Source organism: Papaver somniferum, chromosome 6 (genome assembly GCF_003573695.1).
Source record: "Papaver somniferum cultivar HN1 chromosome 6, ASM357369v1, whole genome shotgun sequence".
Classification (NCBI taxonomy): domain Eukaryota; kingdom Viridiplantae; phylum Streptophyta; class Magnoliopsida; order Ranunculales; family Papaveraceae; genus Papaver; species Papaver somniferum.
Genome location: NC_039363.1, coordinates 50891036 through 50912917, shown reverse-complemented (window position 1 = coordinate 50912917; position 21882 = coordinate 50891036). Strand labels below are relative to the sequence as shown.

At 36.7% G+C, this 21882-nt stretch overlaps 1 protein-coding gene and 1 non-coding gene across 2 annotated transcripts; one reads left to right on the top strand and one right to left on the bottom strand.

The window, feature by feature from the left end:
* Window positions 1-9657: 9657 nt before the first annotated feature.
* Window positions 9658-9730, bottom strand: TRNAK-UUU. The gene has a single exon. It is a non-coding gene; the product is annotated as a tRNA-Lys (tRNA).
* Window positions 9731-16234: 6504 nt separating this feature from the next.
* Window positions 16235-18890, top strand: LOC113287534 (protein SLOW WALKER 1-like). Its single transcript, XM_026536315.1, has 2 exons — window positions 16235-17887; window positions 18389-18890. Exon 1 carries the CDS (start codon window positions 16281-16283, stop codon window positions 17868-17870), a length of 1590 nt encoding a protein of 529 aa, XP_026392100.1. The 5' UTR covers window positions 16235-16280; the 3' UTR covers window positions 17871-17887; window positions 18389-18890.
* Window positions 18891-21882: the final 2992 nt, after the last annotated feature.

The window sequence follows — 21882 nt, the reverse complement described above, 5'->3', positions numbered from 1 at the left end:
CCTTTCAAGCATGTATGGAGAACTTTAACCCTGATTTCTATGATGATGCATACTGTAGTGACGTCCTATCTCTCTCGAATCTGTACCTCAAATGGACGTCACTGAAAGGAAATATGAAGTGGAACACCCTATCTCTGATTCCAAGCTTATTCCATCCATTGTTGAGCCACCCAAGCTTGAATTGAAAACATTGCCTAGTACGTTGAAGTACGCATTCCTAGGTTCTTCTGATACTTTACCTGTCATTATTTCATCATGTTTAGACACGGAACAGGAAAGTAAGCTTTTAGAAGTACTTAAGGAACACAAAGAGGCCTTAGGATGGACCATCTCAGATCTCAAAGGAATTAGTCCCACCATTTGCATGCACCACATTAACCTTGAAGAGAATGCCAAACCATCGAGGGAAATGCAAAGGAGACTTAATCCTAACATGAGAGATGTAGTCAAAGGAGAGATCCTGAAACTACTTGATGCGGGTATCATATACCCAATTCCCGATAGCAAATGGGTTAGTCCCATTCAAGTTGTGCCTAAGAAGTCAGGCATTACTGTTGTTCAGAACGACAAGAATGAATTAGTCCCTACTCGTACAATCACAGGATGGCGAGTATGCATCGACTACAGGAAGTTGAACACAGTAACAAGGAAGGATCACTTCCCGCTCCCTTTCATTGACCAAATGCTAGAACGTGTGTCTGGACACAGTCACTACTGTTTTCTAGATGGCTTTTCCGGTTATAACCCCATTTTGATTGTGGAGATTTTTGATGTTTGGGGGATAGACTTCATGGGTCCATTTCCCATGTCTGACAGCAAGTTGTACATCCTAGTCGCAGTTGATTACGTTTCTAAGTGGGTAGAAGCCATAGCAACCAGAACAAATGACCACAAGGTGGTACTTTCATTTCTAAAGGAGAACATATTTTCACGTTTTGGTACCCCTAGAGCTATCATCAGTGACGGCGGTTCACATTTTCGTAACAAGTACTTTGAGTCTTTAGTACGCAAGTATGGCATAACTCACAAGGTTGCTACTCCGTACCACCCTCAGACTAGTGGACAAGTGGAAGTGTCTAATAGGGAAATTAAGCACATTCTGGAGAAGACGGTCAACCCGTCCAGGAAAGATTGGTCATTGAGATTGAATGATGCTTTGTGGGCCTATAGAACAGCTTATAAGACACCAATTGGCATGTCCCCCTATCGTCTAGTGTATGGAAAGCCGTGCCATCTACCTGTGGAATTAGAACATCGTGCCTACTGGGCAATCAAAGAGCTGAACTTTTCTCTGGACGAAGCTGGAATTCAAAGGAAACTTCAACTCAACGAGTTGGAAGAATTGAGAAATGAGGCTTATGACAGTGCCAAGCTGTACAAGCAAAGATGAAGATATTTCATGACAAGCGTATTCTACGCAAATCCTTCACTCCTGGTCAGAAAGTCTTGCTGTATGACTCCCGATTACATCTTTTTCCAGGAAAACTGCGTTCCAGATGGAAGGGTCCGTACCTAGTACGCACAGTTTTTCCTCATGGAGCTGTAGAGCTGGAGGATGTCTCCAACAAGAACGTTTTCAAAGTCAACGGGCAGAGATTAAAGCCATTCCTTGAGCCATTTCCACCCGACATTGAAACAACCGACCTGGAGGACCCAGTCTATGTGGACTAAACTGGTCCACTCTTTCCCTAAATAACCAAACAGTTTTCCAAATGTTTCCCTAAAAACCAAAATTTTCTTTTTCCCAACAAAACCAAATTTTTCCAAAAAGTCCAATCCCATTAAAAACCAAATTTTCTTGTAGATAATGTGTTAGTTAAATTTCCTTTTGTATATTTTGTGCTCATCCATTGTGACTGCTAATATGATGGATTTTTGCCTTGAATAACGGAGTTTTAATCGAGCTACCACCGTACAATCGGGTATTCTCTCTCCTTTTACTCTACTCAGCATGTTCCTCTTCATATATTGTTTTATAATTCTTTCCATATTTTGAAACATTGAGGACAATGTTTAGTTTAGGTTTGGGGGTATAGAGTAGATACCATGATAATTTGCCATAATTGAAAACGAACTCCTTCTTTTTTGAAAAAAATTGAAAAATTCCAAAAAAAATTGAAAAATCAAAATTCAAAAAAATTAAAAAATGAAAAAACATAAAAATGGAGCTCATTTACCTTGAAATGTTGACTCTTGTGCAAATATGTATTTTTATTAGGAGTCTTAGTCTAGATATTTAGGCACCCTGATTCTAGCACAATTCACATAGTGATAAGAAATTTGCACGCGCACGATCTACCAATACATGTATGGCCTCGATCTTCAAGGTGTTTGATAGGAAGTTACGATTGCCAATCACTTTAGAATACTGAACGAAACTTGACTAGCTTGTTCTTTGGTTGGTTGGGATAGAAGGTGGAGGTTACATTAAGAAAGACAACCATCGAATTTAACTGGGTGCATCAAAAAGGGCTACCTCTTGCAAAGTGTCATGTAATCTTTTGTTTCCTTTTGTTATGTATCAAAAGTGTTTTCAAAAAAAAAAAAAAAAAAAAATGTAAAATAAAAAAAAAAAAAAAAAAAAAAAAAAAAAAAAAATATCAGAAAAATACAAAAAATCAAGTATTTATCAATTCCATCATCTCTTGTTCCAAAAATAAAAAGAGATAGTCAATGTAAATAAGAGTCATGTAAATAGTCATCTTTTGTGTTTTTGTTGTAAGCAAGGAGGGTGTATGCCATTGATGTACAACGCGAGTAATTGTGAAATACCTCCAACTCATTCACAATTCTCGTAAAGTCCGGACAGCTAGCTAGATTTCGACCTCAGTTCTTAGCCTGAGAAACTATCTCTTGGTGATTAGTAGTCATGACTTCAGATCTTTCTTTACACATGTGTAGATACACTTTACACTCTTATCACATGTCTTTTGTTATCAGTGCTAGGATTGTGCCTTCGATAGCTAGATTGACATCTCCATTTTGCTGTGAGCTTAACTGTTTTGCACATGTCACGTTTGATGGAATATGAGCTTATATTTTGACCTAGAACTTTGTAGGTACGTTCTAAGCAAACCTTCACGAGACTTCAACTCGTCCACTAGGGACACTTAGTGGTTTAAAAGGCTTAGTGCATACGCTAAATGCATTCGAGAGACCAGCGACAGTGGTATAGTTAGGATTTCCTTAGTTTTGTTTTACTTGAGGACAAGTAAAATTCAGGTTTGGGGGTATTTGATGAGTGCCAAATAATGTATATATTTATCCCTTTTTGTTGGCAATTTAACTCATCTTTTATGCATTAATTCTACATTTTACCCCATATTCTGTATTTTCATTGTTTTCAAGAATAAATATTTTTATTAATTAATTTTGCATTTTTAGGTAATAAATAAAGTTCGGATGAGTCGCGGAGCGAAAAGAGCAGAAAAGTAGTGAAAAGCCGGGAGAAATTACGCAAGGAAGCCGCGAAGAATGGTGCGCACAACCTCATTTTCTACACACAAAAGCGCCTCCGTTCTCAGCCATCAGATCATTTCTCAGAAGCATCCGACGGTCGCTCCCTCATAGAGCATCGAAATCTGATGTCTCTGCCGAGCACCACATAGCTGAAATTCCAAGCCTTCAGATTAGATGGTAGTTGAATCCAACGGTCGCTCCCTTGCTGTGCATCGAAGATTGATATCTCCGCCTAACACTACAACACCTAACTCCATCTGGCATCGTTGATTTTGTTGTATTATATAATCTAGCGGTCGCTACAAGCTTCACTTCACATCACCGTCCGATTGATCTTTCATCTCCCAATCCCACGGCTCAGCGTCGCAGATCATCAAGACTCGATGCATTCGCCTTACACCCTAGTACCCGAGCCCATCCACCTAACCCAAACACAGTCGAGCCATACCCTCTCCACCATCTTCTCCACAGCGACGCTGTCGCCATCACCACCACCATGTCCGTCTCCATCACCACCACCTCACCCCAAATCACTCCACTATTTTCTCCCCAAATCACTCTACCTATACCCATCATCACTATCACGTTTTACATCAACTAATCTCCTCAATTTCTCATCTCTGCCGACTGAAACCCTAGGTGAGAAATTGAAGATATAAGTTGATGTTAGAGCAGCAATTGGAGCGGGAGATGACTCAGGAAGAGAAATAGAAGGATGGGTCGACGAGATGGAGCGAGAATTTCATCAACAGTAGGTAATTGGCAAAACCTAATTTTACTGACTTTGGGGAAAATTGGGGGAAAACCTAATTTTGTGTAATGGGTATAAATTGGTGTTGGGGGAAGCATTAGAAGGACACTATTGACCTCTCTGGACTAGCCAGTAGAGAATTGGAGAAAAAATTTTATGAACTGAAAATTTCAGTACTTGTATGTTTACAGTTGCAATTTGCTTATGTGTTGTAGTTATTTGATATGCTGCAATTTATGTTTAACTTATCTCATATGATGTATGTTTGTTGCCAAAACATGGTTAGCATGAGCTAATCAGTTTCAGGCCAAGGCTCAGTGAAGCCTTGTGCACTGTCAAGTGTGATTGAGCTAGGATAGTTCTTCCCTGCTGTGTTTTGATTGTGTAATTGAGAGAGGCCAATGCTCATAGAGCCTGTGATTGGCTGTACTGTCAAAAGACAGCCAATGCTAGGGGTAGACTAGTGAGCAAGTTGGTGTTCTTTCATTTCTAGTGTATGCTTAGGATTGAACATAACCTAGACCATGTCACTTGATTAGGACACAAGGTGGATCATATGCTTTGGCTTACCCACCACTACTCTTTCAGTCAATCTTAATTTCTGTCACTTTTTCAAGTCCTGTGTGTTTGCATTTTAGCTATATTATCTTGCCTTTTATTTTCCTGCATCTTGTAGCTATTGTGCACTGAAGTCAGTGCACTGAACTCAATCTGCCCTTGGCTGCCAAGCCTTGGTTGTTTGTTGTTTTTTCTTAACTGCTTCTTTATTGCCTTACCCTGCATTTTTGGTTCTTTGCTTATCTTTCCCTGCTGTGGTTCTTAGCCTGTTTCTCTATTGCTTTATATTGTGTTCTTGGTTGTATGCCTGAAACTTTGTTTGCCTTTAGCTCACTGCCATAGTGCATTGCTACTCTTTTTAGCCTAGGAAAACTTCTCATATGCTCCTCTCCCTGTGGACAAACCCCTACTCACTCTTTTATTACAAATATTGACCTTGTATACTTGCAAGCATATTGTGTGCATCTTAGAATCCACAACACTTCACAATCCCAATGAAGTCTTCAAGTCGTTAACCTACAGGGTTTTGGAAAAACCTAAGGTTAAAGGAGAATCGACTCTAGTCACAACTAGTATCACATAGGAGGTGTGTTGATTAGGTTTCCCAGTTGCTAGAGTTCTCCTTTATATAGTCTTCAAATCAGGGTTTGCAATCAATGTTACCTTGGTAACAAAGCATTCAATATTCACCGTTAGATGAAAACCTGATTAGACTCAAGCTAATATCTTTCAACCTTTAGATCGAACTCAGCTTATTATACACAGATGAAAAGTGACTTCATTTAGATATGGGTAACCGTACCTAAACGTGTACACCTTTGTTGGCTCAACAATAGTTAACCGAAGTTATCCATATGAACACTTTCATATCAACCATATTCATCTTAATTATAACTAGTTCAAATGACTCAAATGAAACTAGTTCTAGAGTTATTCAATTGTTTATATTCCCATAGAAGTATACAAGACACAATTGAAGAAAAATCGATTTTGATTCACTCGAATCAAGTCATGAACATTATAGACACGGTTTTCAAAAAATTGCATTCCTTATTATATAAATGTTTTAGTTCATGAACCACTCGATTTTAGAACACTATCCACTCAGGTATGCAAACGGGTACGCATACCTTAGAGGCCGAACTAAGTTTCGGTTCGCCGGTATGTGAACGGGTACGCATACCTCCAAACTCAGCAGAAATTCCCGGACCTGAACCTCATGACAGTACGCGTACTGGTATGCGTACAAGGTTCCCGGACTTTCACAAGACCAACTACTACGCATACGGGTATGCATACTATGGTTCCCGGACTTGGATTACATATATGCAAGTACGCATACTATGATTAAATCTCTCATTTCAACCATTGAAACATTCTTGGAAGACGACAATAGCTGTCTCATACAAACTATTAGCTTCAAAGCAATTTTCAAGTGATCGAATGATCAATACGAAACATTATGAGTCTAAATCAAATGACTGTCTCACACAAATCATGTAAGATGTTACAATACGAATTTCACATGATCATCTTTTGACTTTCGTCCAGAATATAAGATGAACTTGGTTAAAGCGAAAGCTTGCCAACACATATTTCGAGAAGCGAGTTAAACTCAGCTCGAAATATCAAATGTGCATAATTGAATTCTATATAGCTATACGACTTTTGTCTCAAATAGGAGATAGAGTAGATAGACTTTTGAGTGATAGATGAGTTCAAGTCTCCACATACCTTTTGTTGATGAAGTTACACAAGCTCCCCTTAGTAGTTCTTCGTCTTCAATCGATGAACCCCGTGAACTCTAATGCTCAACTACACTTTCTATCCCAATTCGAGATTTAGCTACAAGTAGACTAGAAATCAAGACTTATAGTTTTGGCAAATATACTTGACAAACAAGCTTGAGATAGCAACGCTTGCAAGTTGACCGAGCTAACATGATGCCATCATTCTTACAAAAACCAATACTTCGCATTTAGAAGGTAAAAGCTCCCCAAAAGGAGACAAAATATTTCAAAAAAAAGTACAGCACCAAAACTTAATTGAGATGGGTTTCTTTCGATGTTGGAAAATAAGCGAAACATTCATTATACGAAAAAGAAACAGAAAATTTGACATTAAAAAGATTGAAAAAATATTAGCTTAATTTTAGAGCTATCAAAAAATTAGGACTTCTTAGATTGAGACTTGAGTTTTTAGAAACAAAGAACAAATCAAAGTAAGCAAAACCTGAATTAAAAACTAAGTATCAATCTTGACCATGCGTAAAATTATTGTTTGTAAGGTTGCAACCACCCTAAAAACAAACAAATAATAAATGCACAGTGCTTCTTTACTAGTTATTTTGAGTTTACTTTCGAAAGAATTTATCGATAAAGTTAAAGCATGTACATCTATACACATACTGGTGGGAATGTATTTTTTGGGTCGGTTGCGAACTTCTAACCCTTCTAGAGCTTAGGTCATTCCAGCTAACCCCAATTTTTCTAACAATCAAATGAGCCCCACAAAAATAGAGTATTTGTTCCTCATAAAGTTAATCTAGAGGTTGCACCACCTTCAATAAATGCAGTTTCAGATTCCACTATTCAGATTTACAACATCCATAATCATAAATAACTCTTCAAGATTAATCAAATAATCTCACCAACTAAACTCATCAAGTTGTTCCCTTGTGTATCTAGGCTCTGCCATTAAAAAATGTGATTCAACATTTGTACGCAGAAATTCAGATACTAATAAAGTGCGTTGTGGTTTTCATATGTGACCCATTTACTTGAAAGATGTTGTTAGTCATGTTTGTGTTATAGATGATGTCCGTAATTTCAGTTGTTTTCATATACCCCGACCTCTCTCCTCTCCCATTTCTTTTTATATATTTGTATAACAATTTCATATAGCCTTCAAGGCGATTCTATCGATTATTGCAATAGTTTCAAATACATCTCCGAGGACGAATTGCATTGGCTTGACGTAGATCTACTTACCATGAAGATCCATGGCTATCGGACGTGATCAATGCATATTACTCCTCTGTTATAAGAGCATCAAATCTTAAAGAAGAAGATATACTTGTTCCCATGGAAGAACAACAATTCAAATGGTGGAATCAGAAACTTCACAGCATCCCTCAAATAGCATCGATTTCCTCAACGAACTACATGAATTTACTACTTTTGTTGTATTTTAGAATACCTAGAATTGTAATTGTTCATGTATTTCAATTAAGATGTACTTGTTTCTTGTAAGAATTCTTAATAATATATGAGATTGGGAGCATCTGCTCCTTGTTCCTTCAAAAAGAAAAAAAGTTATAGATAATGTCAAGAAAATTTAGCCAGGAAACCCAAGATCATTAGCCAGAAATTACAATATTTCATAACTCATGTTATATCATTAGCTCTTATGTGTATATTCGATAAAAATAAAAACTATTAATACTGTTTAAAAATCGATGAAAAACCTAGAAAATTGAACAACAAAGCTTCATCTCCATCATTTAACTCAATTTCACAGTTCATTAAGCAAATATAGAAGGAACAATATGTGTGTCAGAAAGCTCTTTTTCTCATTCTTTTAGGTTCTTATGCTCAAAGTTGTAAATCATTCCACTGTAACCCATGATAGTGGCAGTTGCCTCTTCCTGATTTCTACTCTGGCATTAAAACAATGTCAGTTGAAGCTGTTAATATACCTCAAATCCCAATAAATCTTTTTCACAATGTAAATACAAACACAAAGACTTCAGGACAACAAGGCAGTAATGTTCAAGGCATTTAATCAAACAGTTGTCTACAACCAAATTGTGCAACTATGTCTACAGTTGGGTAACTTCCTAAGCATACCTCAAAAACATCAAGGATGTACCGTTCTCTATGAAACTCCCAGTCCGTTTTGTATAATCTGCAGTCCAGCATAAACGGAGCTGTGAATATGGTTAGACTCGCTAATCTAGTTAAGACATGGAAGAACATTTCCACAGCAATACTAATCTGGTATAATATGTGAGGAACAACAATTAACAATTATACATTGAAGTATGTTGCTTCCTTGAATTGGAATCAAGAGCCCTGTTAATATTAAGTTAGGCCAGATATTTGAATTGTTTTTGGATATTAGCAACCAAGAGACTACTGCGTCGATTTTGAATGTAGATACTGTACTATGTGCAGTATTTTATATGTGAAATATATATACCATTAACTAAAAGCTCTTATCAACAAACAACCAAATACCACAAAGCAGCATAGGCTAGATACATGTAGACTTAGCTTAAATATAGAGTATCTGTGAGTAAATTTCTCCTATTTGGAATTATATACTATATATCAAAAGTTTATGCAGGTAACAAAATTTCGATTTGAATAGGTTATGAACAATTACTACCTATGACGACCACAACATACCATGTCCATGCATGAATCTTAAGTCCAGGTAAGTTTAATCATTTAATTATTGCACAAATAGTTTAAGAAGCTTACGCTCGGTTATACCCTGAAGACCCTGCAAAAAATACCAAAAAAAGTAATGTTCAGCATAGAGTTTGCAGAATTTCTGCTGGTAATAGGTTCCTGATGCCCATTCATGCCCACGGATGGATTAAAAAAAAATTAACATTTGAGTACCTCTGAAAACAATCCAAGACGCCTCAATTCGAATCTTGCACGTGTGGTAAAGCACCCGTGAACCGTGATAAATAAGAAGTATAAGTGAGAACAAAACTACCATAACTGATATGCAGAGAGAGTGAACTACCTCAGTTGGCTATCTATAGAGTGAACTCCACATCAATATAAGTGTGATAAGTAATAAGATTGGGTACTGTAGAACGAACCATGTTAGATTAGCTGCACCAAAATTTTATGCATACAACCATAGGGTCCCTCCGCCATCTGTGGGAATCGAACCCACGACCACATGGTTAAATCCCATGCGCTCTTCCAGCTGAGCTAAGATGGCAAGTGGCAATACATGAAAACTGAATGAGCTCTGGTAGAGCGATGAGATTTATAATCATATATCATCTTGGGTTACTATATTGTAGAATTTGCACGGAACAAACATTCATTACGACTTTAATATTCAATGTCAGAAATCAGGCTTACCATCACAATAAAGGGTCCGAACACTTGGCAATTTCATTCAGCAAAATTAAGTTCCCTATCTGCAACAAAATTGTGTCAAAAGACATTACCAATTCATACCATCAGTGGAACTTTAATCCATTACAATTGAGAAACTGACTGGTTTTCTGGATGGCCAGGTTGAACATATTTGATAGAAAAAGTAAATTTATAAGGAAAAAGAGGTTTCCCATATGTAAGAGATGCAAAGGAAAAAGTCATCTGTTTATGGATCTAGAGTTAACTATACCCATCAACCACATTTGAAAAAGCAATTTGGCATACCTTGGTTATTGAGAGATAATTTTGTTTTTCGAATATATAAAATTACCTGCATATAATAGAGTATAATTTTGGTAAGCCTACATCAACTACGAAGCTATATGTTACCAAGCCTTCCACGAATTAGTGTAAATAACAATAAAGGTGTACAAACTGACCTTGCTCGAAGGACGTGTCTAACAGTTGAGGTGCTAAGTCAATGAAATTCAATTATGGATACATGAGATACAGCCACTCAGAAAACACATTATCATAAAGGCAATAGCCATACCCTGCCAACAAAATATGAATCAATAATAACTTGGAAAACACATTATTCACAAACAAAATAGCTAGCATGCAATTCCTAGAATATAGAATCAATAACATGAGTGATCGGTAAACCCCTACTTTCTAAATGAATAACATGAGCGTAGAGTTTATATGATTAGCAGTGGCAATATCCTGACATAACCGAAACGAATTAATTTGGACTTGCAAAAACATGCAGGTACTCTATGGCAGTGTGAATTCACAGAAGATACCTAACACCACTAACAATACATTGCAATGTTGTCGTGCATGTGAACCTGTTTTTCAGCCAAGGATTCCAACTTATTTCTACTTTTGTGCGAATACGCATCGTGAGCACCATATCCTTGTAGAACATAATGCCTCTAATAATATTGTTTTCCTCAACCAATCTATAACTCCAGAACACAGCACGTGAAGCAAAATAATTAGGTTCCAAGTTAAGTTCTCCTGCCTATTTGCAATTTAGAGAAGCATTAAATAGTCTTCCAACCAAGGCAACTGCAGTTGCAAATGAGATGTTAGAACTGAGCTCTTTTCCAAAAAGCTATGAAAGAAGAACTTAAAACATGTGGCATGCTAATTATTTTTCACCGACTGAATACCATAATCACCGGTTTTCGTGTTCACCTCTTTGATGCTAGCTAGCTTTCAGGATTTTGACACCCTGGAGGAACTTCTGTCAAATCAAGTGAGCTTTATCCCAAAGATGGTCCAGAGTATCGCTCCTGCAAATGTGAATACTTTAGAAGCTTGGGAATTGTTAGTAGAACAGGAAAGGAAGAGGCTACACAGCAAGATAGGCATCGAAGATGGTTGGCTTATTCTCGTTGGACTGTTGCACACAGATACCATTTTAATTTGAGGGGCACGATGGAAACATATACCCGACTTGCTAGGCGCCGTAGGACAGTTATGATGAATAGAAATCTAGAGAGCCTAAATGCTAAATACAGTTCATCTCTTCAATTAAATAACTCATTTTCTCCCAACAAAAAAATGGATAGAAGACATGAAATCAACACAATCTAAACAATCATACTTTCGAACTTGAAATTAGCATAAAGACAGAGGAATACATGTGGTTTGACTCGTTTGAGTAGCATTACAAATTCAAGGAGAAATCTCACCTTTTTTTCTCCTTGTTTTCAAGGAAGAGTTCTTCTTTTCTACTGGTTCTGTGATCTTCAATTCTTTTTCGTCTAATCCTCAACTGGATGTATGAACGTAAAGGTGAGAACATTAAAATCATAGATGCCAATATCAAGTTAAGGTATACATACTCATGTTGGAGGAGAGTAACAAAATCTCTTAATCACAAAGTATCTACATTCATATGGGAAGAAAGTATACATATTCATGTTCAAATGATCTCTTTATCAAAATCGTAAATGCCAATATCCTCTTTCAACTTATTTCGGCGGGAAAAAAGAACTCAAGTTTCTCGACAATCATCATTGAAAATGACATCACTCCTGATTAGTGTAAATATGTGCAAGTCCTCAAAATAGTTGCCTGTAATTGAATATAGCAGTTATTTTGGTTCCCAAAAAGCAGAGTAGACATTCAGTTAAGAAGTCTAGTATAAGCACCTGAACTTCTCGGAGAACTATACCCGAACTGCTAGGAGTAACGCCTGGGTTGTAATTCAATTAGTATATAGTAACCAATGTATCCCACTTGAACTAATCCGTTGTTCATTGTTTGCAGACTGGAATTCGAACTTGGCATCAGAGACATTGTACCTGTCAACAAAATTGATGTCACCCTCGCAGAGGAGCGCATCACACATGCAAATAAATTTTTTAGGTACTCCTCCATGCATTTCTTCTTTTTATAGTGCATAGAATATGAGTAGCATTTCAAAATAATTATGCATATGACTGGAAACAGTTACACTATCATCGAGCATCTACAACAAATGACCTGAAACATGAATCTATTTGTATCTACTGATTTTAGGCATCTTAGTTAAAAATCATATGCTCAATGATATACAACTTTGTGAAGTTACATTAAGTGTTCAAGTACTAAAAGATAACATAATTACTGAATGTCCAAAATACATACGGAAGGAAATAACACCGAAAAACTAAATTATATGAGAGGGTAGTGGAGCAACGAATATTCAACCAACATTCCAACAAACCATTTATTATAACCCATTCAAGACCACAACAATCAAATTCCTAGCCTTAGATGTTGCTACTCAACCTAAATTTGATACAAATAAAACAATTTGGTATGCAAGAAGTTGACTAATTGATTACTTAATTAGCGTGAATGATAAAATGATTAGGAGGTGTATATTAAAAATGATGGTAACTTAACAAAATAACTAAACAGGATGTATCCTGGATCTGTAACTAAAAAGATGATGAATCAGTTGATTGAACAATAACCTACAGATGTGTGTGGTATGATTCAAATCATACCACACACATGCTAAGGCGTTCCGTAATAGTATACCTAGAATACCTTAATGGGTGTTTGAATACCTTAACAAAGTCGTTACCACAGTTGTTTTCATAGTTTAAATCATTAACCAATTAGAACATGGTGCGTACTGAGAGACACTTAATGACCATTCAAAATTAATGAGGCTACCAAACAATTTTTGTACCCAAAAGAATGGATTATATTTGAGGAGATTAAATTTTCATAATATAGCATCTAGGTAGACACATTTCAGTACCAAATACATGCTAAGGCGTTCTGTAATAGTATACCTAGAATACCTTAATGGGTGTTTGCAGAAAATGGTTGAACCGGTCTCTGACTTCAAACCAGAGCAAGAACCTATATCAAACTGGATCAGGAGAGGTCATGTACTCATAAAACAAATAAGTGTGGTTTTTCTTTATTACTGGAGCGGTAGGTACATAATAAGCTATAATAGCACCTTGGTATTGGTTCCTCGATCTTTGATTCGAGCACTCGGTACACCATTGTGCAGTTAGTGCAACCACAATAGTACCACCCGCCACCCATCATAAGCCAATAAGCTGTCAAAATATTGTTTTATTCCTGCATTAATGGAACGTTAGAAATATACCTTAAACCCGGAATGCCATTCTTGGTCCACTGATCACATTGAGTCCATCCAATTCTAAGAAACACATAGTTGTCAGAAAATGCAAATTCAATAGGCAAGTTTAGCATCAAATATTCAAAGTTCGGTTTAAAAATAAAAGGCATTCCTTGTAATTTTAGGAATTTTACCAACACATGGAATTTTACCCCATTAGCCAAGACATGTTATTCCTTGTAATTTTAGGAATTTACGGCCGAGGTGATACCTAGCCTATAAAAGGTAACGCAAGATAACAACAAAATCATATATATCTTTGAAGACCCCACAAACCATTATAGTGAAATCTAATAATAAGAGACCACCAAAAACCAAGAGAATGAAATAAGTACATGAATGTCTGGGCGCATCAAGTAGTACGTAAGGCTCACACATTATGCTACACTGCTATATACCAACACTAAGCTTTCCATACACATTCGACTCTATAATGTGCAGCTTTTTCATAAATCAACAAAATAAGTACGTCTAATATCTCATCTTGGTCTTGTTACTCAAATTCTCATGTGTAGGCAGATCAAAATACAGAAGAAAAAGGCAAAGGAACCTCTAAATGACTATACATAAAGCCCCAAAAAGAGCCTTAGAAAGGAAAATTCCAGTATTTTCCTGCATCCAACTCGCAATGCTACACGAACCCAATCAATTAAACCTATATAAAGAAATTGTTTGATCAAATATCAAACCATTTAAAAAAACATCAAAAGTCAAAACTTTATTTGAAAGTAAACATGGACTCAGTTCTTTTCAAAAAGTAGTAAAGCACCGGCTCCCATAATACATGGCGACATTTGATTCAGAGATTTGAAAATTTAGCCGGATACCAAATGAGCTTGCACAAAATTTTGCAGTGAACAAAAAACAGTACAGCTCTCTCCCATCACTCCTTGATTCTGCATAGGGGACGGCCACTAAGTTGCTTTGCCCTGGCAACTTGTGCCAACCCCAATGACCAAAAAGTTCGAGAGAACAGGGTTAGCAGTAGTATCCAGGATAAGGCAACTCAGCTAAAAAAGTACACCAAGAACTCCAGAGCGCAATTGGACCTAATCGTTTCTCAATCCTTAAAAACAATGTGAAATAAAAATGCCATTAATCCGTTGACGAATATGCATTTCTATATATCAAAGAATGTTTCTTTAACAATATGGTGATTCACCAATGTTTTAATCACACAAAATCATAAGTATGGATCACGCGAGCACTACCGACAGCAATTTAGGATAAACTCAGCACGTGTGGCTTTTCGTTCCTGTCAATAAACATATAGAGTAATACCAATATATTGTGCTTCTGTATGGAACATCACCTCACCAATATATAAGAAAGAAAACCACACAATTCTGATTGATTATAATAATCATTACGCTTGACCGATAAAACCCGCAAAAGTAATATCAATTTTAACATATCACATAAATCACTTGTTAATGAAATTGCTTTCATTAAGCTGAATGGCCCCACAAAATTGTAATTCTCTGAAGCTATTCATGTTCATCAAGAACAATCTTAAAACCATGGAAGAAATAAATAGCGTAATGAAACCAAATACCAAAAGGTTCTATGACTCATCAAGCTTTTCACTAAAGTGCATACTATATAGACATCGAGTGAGTGCGTTATAGAACAACATCTATTTTATTGGCAAGAAACGAAAATGGAACCTTACAGTGTTACACATCTTGCAAAACAAATTTAAAACTTCACCTACCGACTGTAATCAGCTAGGGTTCACAATATTAAACAACAATAGTAAGCATCCCACCAAAAAAATTAACCTAAATATATGCTGAGAATTATGCTGATGGATTACGTACCTCTTTCTTTTTCTCAGCCGTAACTAACAGAACAAAAAGCATAATATACCCATGTTCGAATATTAAACTACAAGCTATCAATGGTAAGTTAAAACAATGTAAAGAAAAAAAACTGTCCGTGAATTGGAAAAAGAAAACTCTCATTTGGAGATGGTTTGCGCACAGTGTTCTTTCAAGTTTCAACCTTGAAACATGCTTAGAATTCGTAGCTAGCTCTCTTATTACACACGGTAATCATCAACCTAAAATTTTAAAGAGATTCTTATTAGACCCGATAATGGCTGAGAAGGAAGAGTAAGAAAACCGAAAAACCCTAACTCTGCCTAAACCTAAATTGCAACAATCTTACGAATTTTATGAGAACCCGTAATAAGGATTAAATCCATACTTCGAATAAAAAGGAATCAAAAACCTAGTTATCATATAAGAAATTATTAAATTAGGGTTAGGCGCAATAGATTTCGAGATCCACACCTCTTAGAAGCATTGCAGTATCTTCCTTATGATGCGAGCAACAGTGATAAAAATAATGATAAGCGAACCATACAAAATCAGACAGATTTGAAGTTTCAGAGTGGAGAATAGGAGAAGAAAAGAATCGTAGTGGTAGAAAGAGAAAAGTGTATGTAATCATATGACACAGATAAAAAAATAACGGCCTTGATCAAATAGACGGCTGAAAACGTTTCAAAGAATAACCCACCACGCATTTCCTTCACCCGCAAAACCCAACGTGATATTACCAACATTGTCAGACCGTCGAATAAAAAAACTCCATCCAGATAACATGTACCGTCGGATGGGCCATCCGGATCGATCCAGAATCCAGAATAAAAGCTCCTCCTAAAACCCTAACAAAGCCCTAAAATTATTTCACACCCGACAGAGCTCTGAATATTTCTTCAATGGCGGAAGTACAGATTGGGAAAACCTATCCAGTAAAATCAAGACTAAAACCAAAATCAAAGAAACCCACATCAACAACAGAATCAAAATACTGGAAAAAATCATACAAAACCACTCAAATCCCCAACCTAATTTACCCAATCACATCCATCGATTTCTCCCCTTTAACAAATGATTTCATCACAACTTATTCAGCTTCAGCAACACTCTACAGCTCACAAACCTTGGAACCCACTTCTAAATTTACTTCCTTTAATGATGTAGCATACTCTGCTAGTTACCGTCATGATGGGAAACTTGTTGCTTTTGGTGGTGAATCAGGAGATGTTCAAGTTTTTGATCTTAAAACTCGATCAGCACTTCGTCGATTGAAAGGTCATTATCGTTCTGTTCGTTGTGTTAAGTATCCCAAATTTGATAATCTTCATTTGTTTTCAGGAGGTGATGATACATTTGTTAAGTATTGGGATGTGGCTTCTGAAACTGAGTTGCTTAGTTTCCAGGGTCATAAAGATTATGTAAGGTCTGGGGCATCGTCTCCCGTAAGCTCTGATTTGTTTGTTACTGGTTCATATGATCATACAGTTAAGTTATGGGATACTAGGGTTTCGTCTATGAATTCTACTATGAATATTAACCATGGTAAGCCTGTTGAGGATGTGATATTTTTACCATTTGGTAGTTTATTAGCTACTGCTGGTGGTAATTCTGTCAAAATTTGGGATGTTACTAGTGGAGGGAAATTAATTTATGCTATGGAAAGTCATAATAAGACTGTGACTTCGATTTGTGTTGGTAAAATTTTGAAAGATGGGAGTCCAGAGTCTGATGAGAGTAGACTTTTAAGTGTTGGGTTAGATGGGTATATGAAAGTGTTTGACTATTCGGCTTTAAAGATTACACATTCCATGAGGTATCCTGCGCCGTTGTTGTCTGTTGGTGTTTCCAGTGATTCGTCTGTGAGGGTTATTGGTACTTCTAATGGTGTTATTTATGCTGGTAAAAAGAAAAAGAAGGATGTCGATGGTGTTAGTGGAAAGGAGTTGGGGGAATATAGTATTAGTTCAGTACCAGAGAAGCGAGCTTTGAGGCCGACCAATTTCCGATACTTTGAACGAAGTCAAAGCGAGAAACCTTCTCGAGGAGATTACCTGATTAAGAGACAAGCGAAAGTGAAGGTAACTGAACATGATAAGCTTTTGAGGAAGTTTAGGCATAAGGAAGCTTTGGTAACTGTGTTGAATGGGAAGTCGCCACATGATATGGTGGCAGTAATGGAAGAATTGGTTGCAAGGAAGAAGTTGTTAAAGTGCGTTTCTAATCTGGACGAAGATGAACTTGGTTTGTTATTGAATGTCTTGCATAAATATTGTACCGTGCCTAGATATGCTGGTTTCTTAATTGGATTAACAAAGCGAGTTGCACAGATGCGAGCTGAAGATATTAAAAGTTCTTATACTTTGAAGGGATATGTTCGGAATATTAAGCGTTCACTCATGGAAGAAATAAGTATACAAAATTCCTTGCAAGAGATTCAAGGTATTATTTCGCCATTGCTGAGGAGTGCAGAAAAAGCTTTTGGTAACTAGCCTGTTCATTTCGTGAGGTACTTCTCTTGTTTCTGTATCTGTTGCTAGAAAACAGTTTTGCAGAATAATTGTTCTCGACAATCCCTATGGCACCACTTACAGAATCTTTTACACATAGACACTGATTATACCACTTACAGAATCTTATTACACCTTATATGTGATTTTAGGTAACAAGTTATGTGGTGAAACCACTTGCAGAATCTTGCCTCTAATTTTAATTGCAAATTTGCTATTAGTCAACTGATAGGTCGTAGGTTTCTCATTGTTGGAATGTTTAGGTACCTTGCAGTTTGGAACTTGATACTCGCATTTGTATAACTAACTAAGAAGAGTTTTTTTTTCCTGTGAAGCATAAACACGACTAACAGACAAACATACCTTGGCCTTGGACTTGTTTTGCTGTGAATCCCACTTAGTTTTCACTGCTTCTCCCATCCCTTTCTGCAGACATTGTGATAATGAACTTGTGGTATAAAAAAAGATGAATTTGTCTTATGCGCTTATATTTGTTGCAGGGAGTATTATGGTGGCAAGATGGAAGTGGAGCTGTTTGTGCTGCAGTTGCCAGTTATGTATTCTCTCATAGAAACTGTTAGATATCTGAGATGGATGTTATGGTTGGTCTCGGAATATCCTTACAGGTGGATGTGAGTGCTCATTACGATTTGTTATGTGCTGTAGCTAATATCCACTGTTTCCCAACCCAACCAAATTTATTCTCTTCTTTACTAGTTGTTAAATTTGTGCTGCAGTTGCCAGTTATGTATTCTGTCATAGAAACTGTTAGATATCTGAGATGGATGTTATGCTTGGTCTCGGAATATCCTTACAGGTGGATGTGAGTGCTCATTACGATTTGTTATGAGGTGTAGCTAATATCCACTGTTTCCCGACCCAACCAAATTTATTCTCTTCTTTACTAGTTGTTAAATTTCTCAGATAACTCACTAAACTAGGGTTTCATGTTTGACTCTGTTTGCTAACCCTTCATCAAACTTGAAAGATTATTTGGCATTTTGCACTTACGTCTGAAATAATTTGATTGCATTCTATGATGTTTTAAAAAAAAAATCAGTGTCAACACTGTTTCACGCAGTAACAGTTGGCAGTATGAGGTGGTGGTTTGTATTCTATGATATGCAAATTTGCTTCTTTGTCTAGCCCTCATTAAGCATGCCTGCTCTCTTCACGAGACATTATTAGTGTGTCATCAACACATAGTTATATCAAGGTGGTGGTGCATTAGCTTCGTGGGATTAACACCCTCCAATGTTTTGACTAAGCAGAGTTTTGGATGACAAGTTACTTTTTACTCCTGTTATGGTGCCTGTTAGTTTTTCAATAGTTTAATTAGAAATTTGAAGAGTTGATTCCTATCAGAATTAAGTTAGCTATTTTAACTTCCCTTGTTGTTAACCCTGGAAAGATTGTCTCCCTGCCTCAACCCTCTTGTAGGATATAAAGGTTTGACAAGGATCACCATTTAGCATAACAGGAATTTTTGTTGTACATATGCATTGGTAAACTAGAGAACCATCTGTCACTAAAACCCATTTTTACGTGACATTCATTAGAAATGACCGTTGAAGGCATTTGACAAGTTTAAAAGCTATATGACCACCTTTTCCAGATTTTCTCTTTATACAATGAACAAGTTTATGGGTCGAAGATATATTTTCAGCTATTAGGGACGCTTGGATAAAATCTGTATGAATTACTTAAGCTATTGGCCTGTAACTTTCAGACTTGACTTTAGGAATTAAAGCATTCTAGTCTTGTTTAACTGCTTTAGAACTAAGCCTGTAGAGCAAAACTTAGTTGATGTTGATTGTATAAGTGATATTAGATGACCCATGTTGAGTTAGAGCAAGGAAAACAATATTGTGAATAAGAACCTTAAACATCCTGTGACTATTGCATTTTGGGTGTTTGGGCGTGAATGTGATGTCTTTTACTTGGCACGTCAAGCAAAAGATAGAAAAGATTTAGGAAACTTAAATAAAAATATCCAAAAGTTCCAAAAATCAGTAAAAGATGGAAAAAGCAATTTTAATTTCAAAGATCAGCAAAAATGAACATTTAGAATATTTTACAGACCGTGGAAATTAGTCTGTGAATGAGGGACTAGTGGAATTTTAAAGCAAGCATATCAAGAGAGCTTACTCACTATTTGCAGAAATAAATCCAATACCAAGCAAGTCCTGAATTCTGATCACTACACAAGGACTATAATGATAACACAATGACTAGGAACAAAGATAATATTTACTGACATGGCATTACTAGCAGAAAGGAAAGGTTACATTATCCCTCTAATAAAACATTAAAGGTTAGCCTTCTGTCGGTAAAACTCATCTGACTAGTACAGAATTTACATTTCCAACACGCCTCAGCTGATAACACGTGCCTGCTATTCCGGGAGTAGAATTACTCAGAAGAACCTGCCAATGCAACAACACCAAATTGTTAGATAAAATCCAATAGGTCGCAAGAAGTAACTCTGAATGCTTGAAGTGATTGTGCATGAAAAGGCACGATAACAAACCAATGATGGTCACAGAAAAACTTGCTATCCAAGAAGACATCTTCTGGATTTGGTAACTAGTGCACCATAATGTTTTCTGACACATCCTAGGTGCATTGATGGTGGAGCAATTACCATCGGCTTAATACACAAACAACTGCTGACATCAAGTTTCTATTCAGGCCAAACCATATGCTGTTTAACTTGATCACATACCTGACATTTTAGAATCAGATGCATCCTCTTGAGGAGCTTTCCCAGAATCTTTGGATTTGCTTTCCTGTCTTTGAACTCTCAAAGACGTCAATTTTGCTGCAGACTTCAAAAGAATGTATCAAAGGAGCATCCTCCTCATCTTGGTCTTCTTATTCTGGACCTTCCCGGTCAGATGCACTAATAGAGTCATCTTCTTCACATGATTTTTGTTCATCAAAGAGTTTCTTCCCCTGTATATTACGGCGTTTATAGAGGTCGACCTGCAGAAGATCCCTCTTTGTCGTCTGATAATAAGCAACAATAGTAGCTATCATCCCGATATATGTTAACCAAGAGAAGGGAAATAATGATAGTCATGACCAGATTTAACACAGATGACAGCCTTGCAAAGACATACTGATCAAATCAAATGCATGATTTAAGACCCAACAATATTGGGGGAAGGGCTCCTTTTAGTTAAGTATAGCTAAATACTGAGCGAAGGATGCACACACAAAAGAAACATGTTTTGAGTAGAGCCGTACGCAACAACATTTGCTACCAGCTCAAAACTCAACCGTTGATTTGAGCTAGGACCATGATTGAGCATGGTTGCTAAAAGTTTTGAGCTTTTGAGCTGGTGCAAGTAGACTTTTTTTTAAGAAACAAGTGTGTGTAGCTATTTAAAGTTTTAAACAGAACTGAACATTAAGCATTAAATAACATCCAACTGAAGTGCAGAACTAACAGTAAGGCATGGCCATTGTGTTTGATTAGACCCTAAATAACTAAACAATTCTAGTTATTAGAAAGATACCAATTGAAAAGATGAGGGTATCCAAATACACCACAATCTTTTATTTATCAACCTATAAGTCCTTTACCGAATGTGATCGTCTATGGACAGAGTCGATACAATACAACAAATTCGGTTCACACTTCGTGTGATCGTCTATGGATACGAGATCGAGACAATACAACAACAAGGTCACTTGTGTGATTGACTATGGATACAAGATCGAGACGATACGACAACAAAGTGTGGAAACTCTATAAGAGTAATATCAAGTATTAAGGAATTAACGTACAAGTGCAATCTACTTTAAATTATATAAACCAAATGTAATTGTGGAATAGTAAAGTAAATGGAACAACAAGATTTTGTTAACGAGGAAACCGCAAATGCAGAAAAACCTCGGGACCTAGTCCAGTTTTGAATACTCTCATAATTAAGCTGTTATACAAAATCTAATACCAGCTTCGTGAGTTGAGACCAAGCAGACTACCCCT

What these genes read in the sequence shown, in the direction of transcription:
- LOC113287534 (XM_026536315.1), top strand. Translation starts at nt 16,281, where the DNA reads ATGGCGGAAGTACAGATTGGGAAAACCTATCCAGTAAAATCAAGACTA.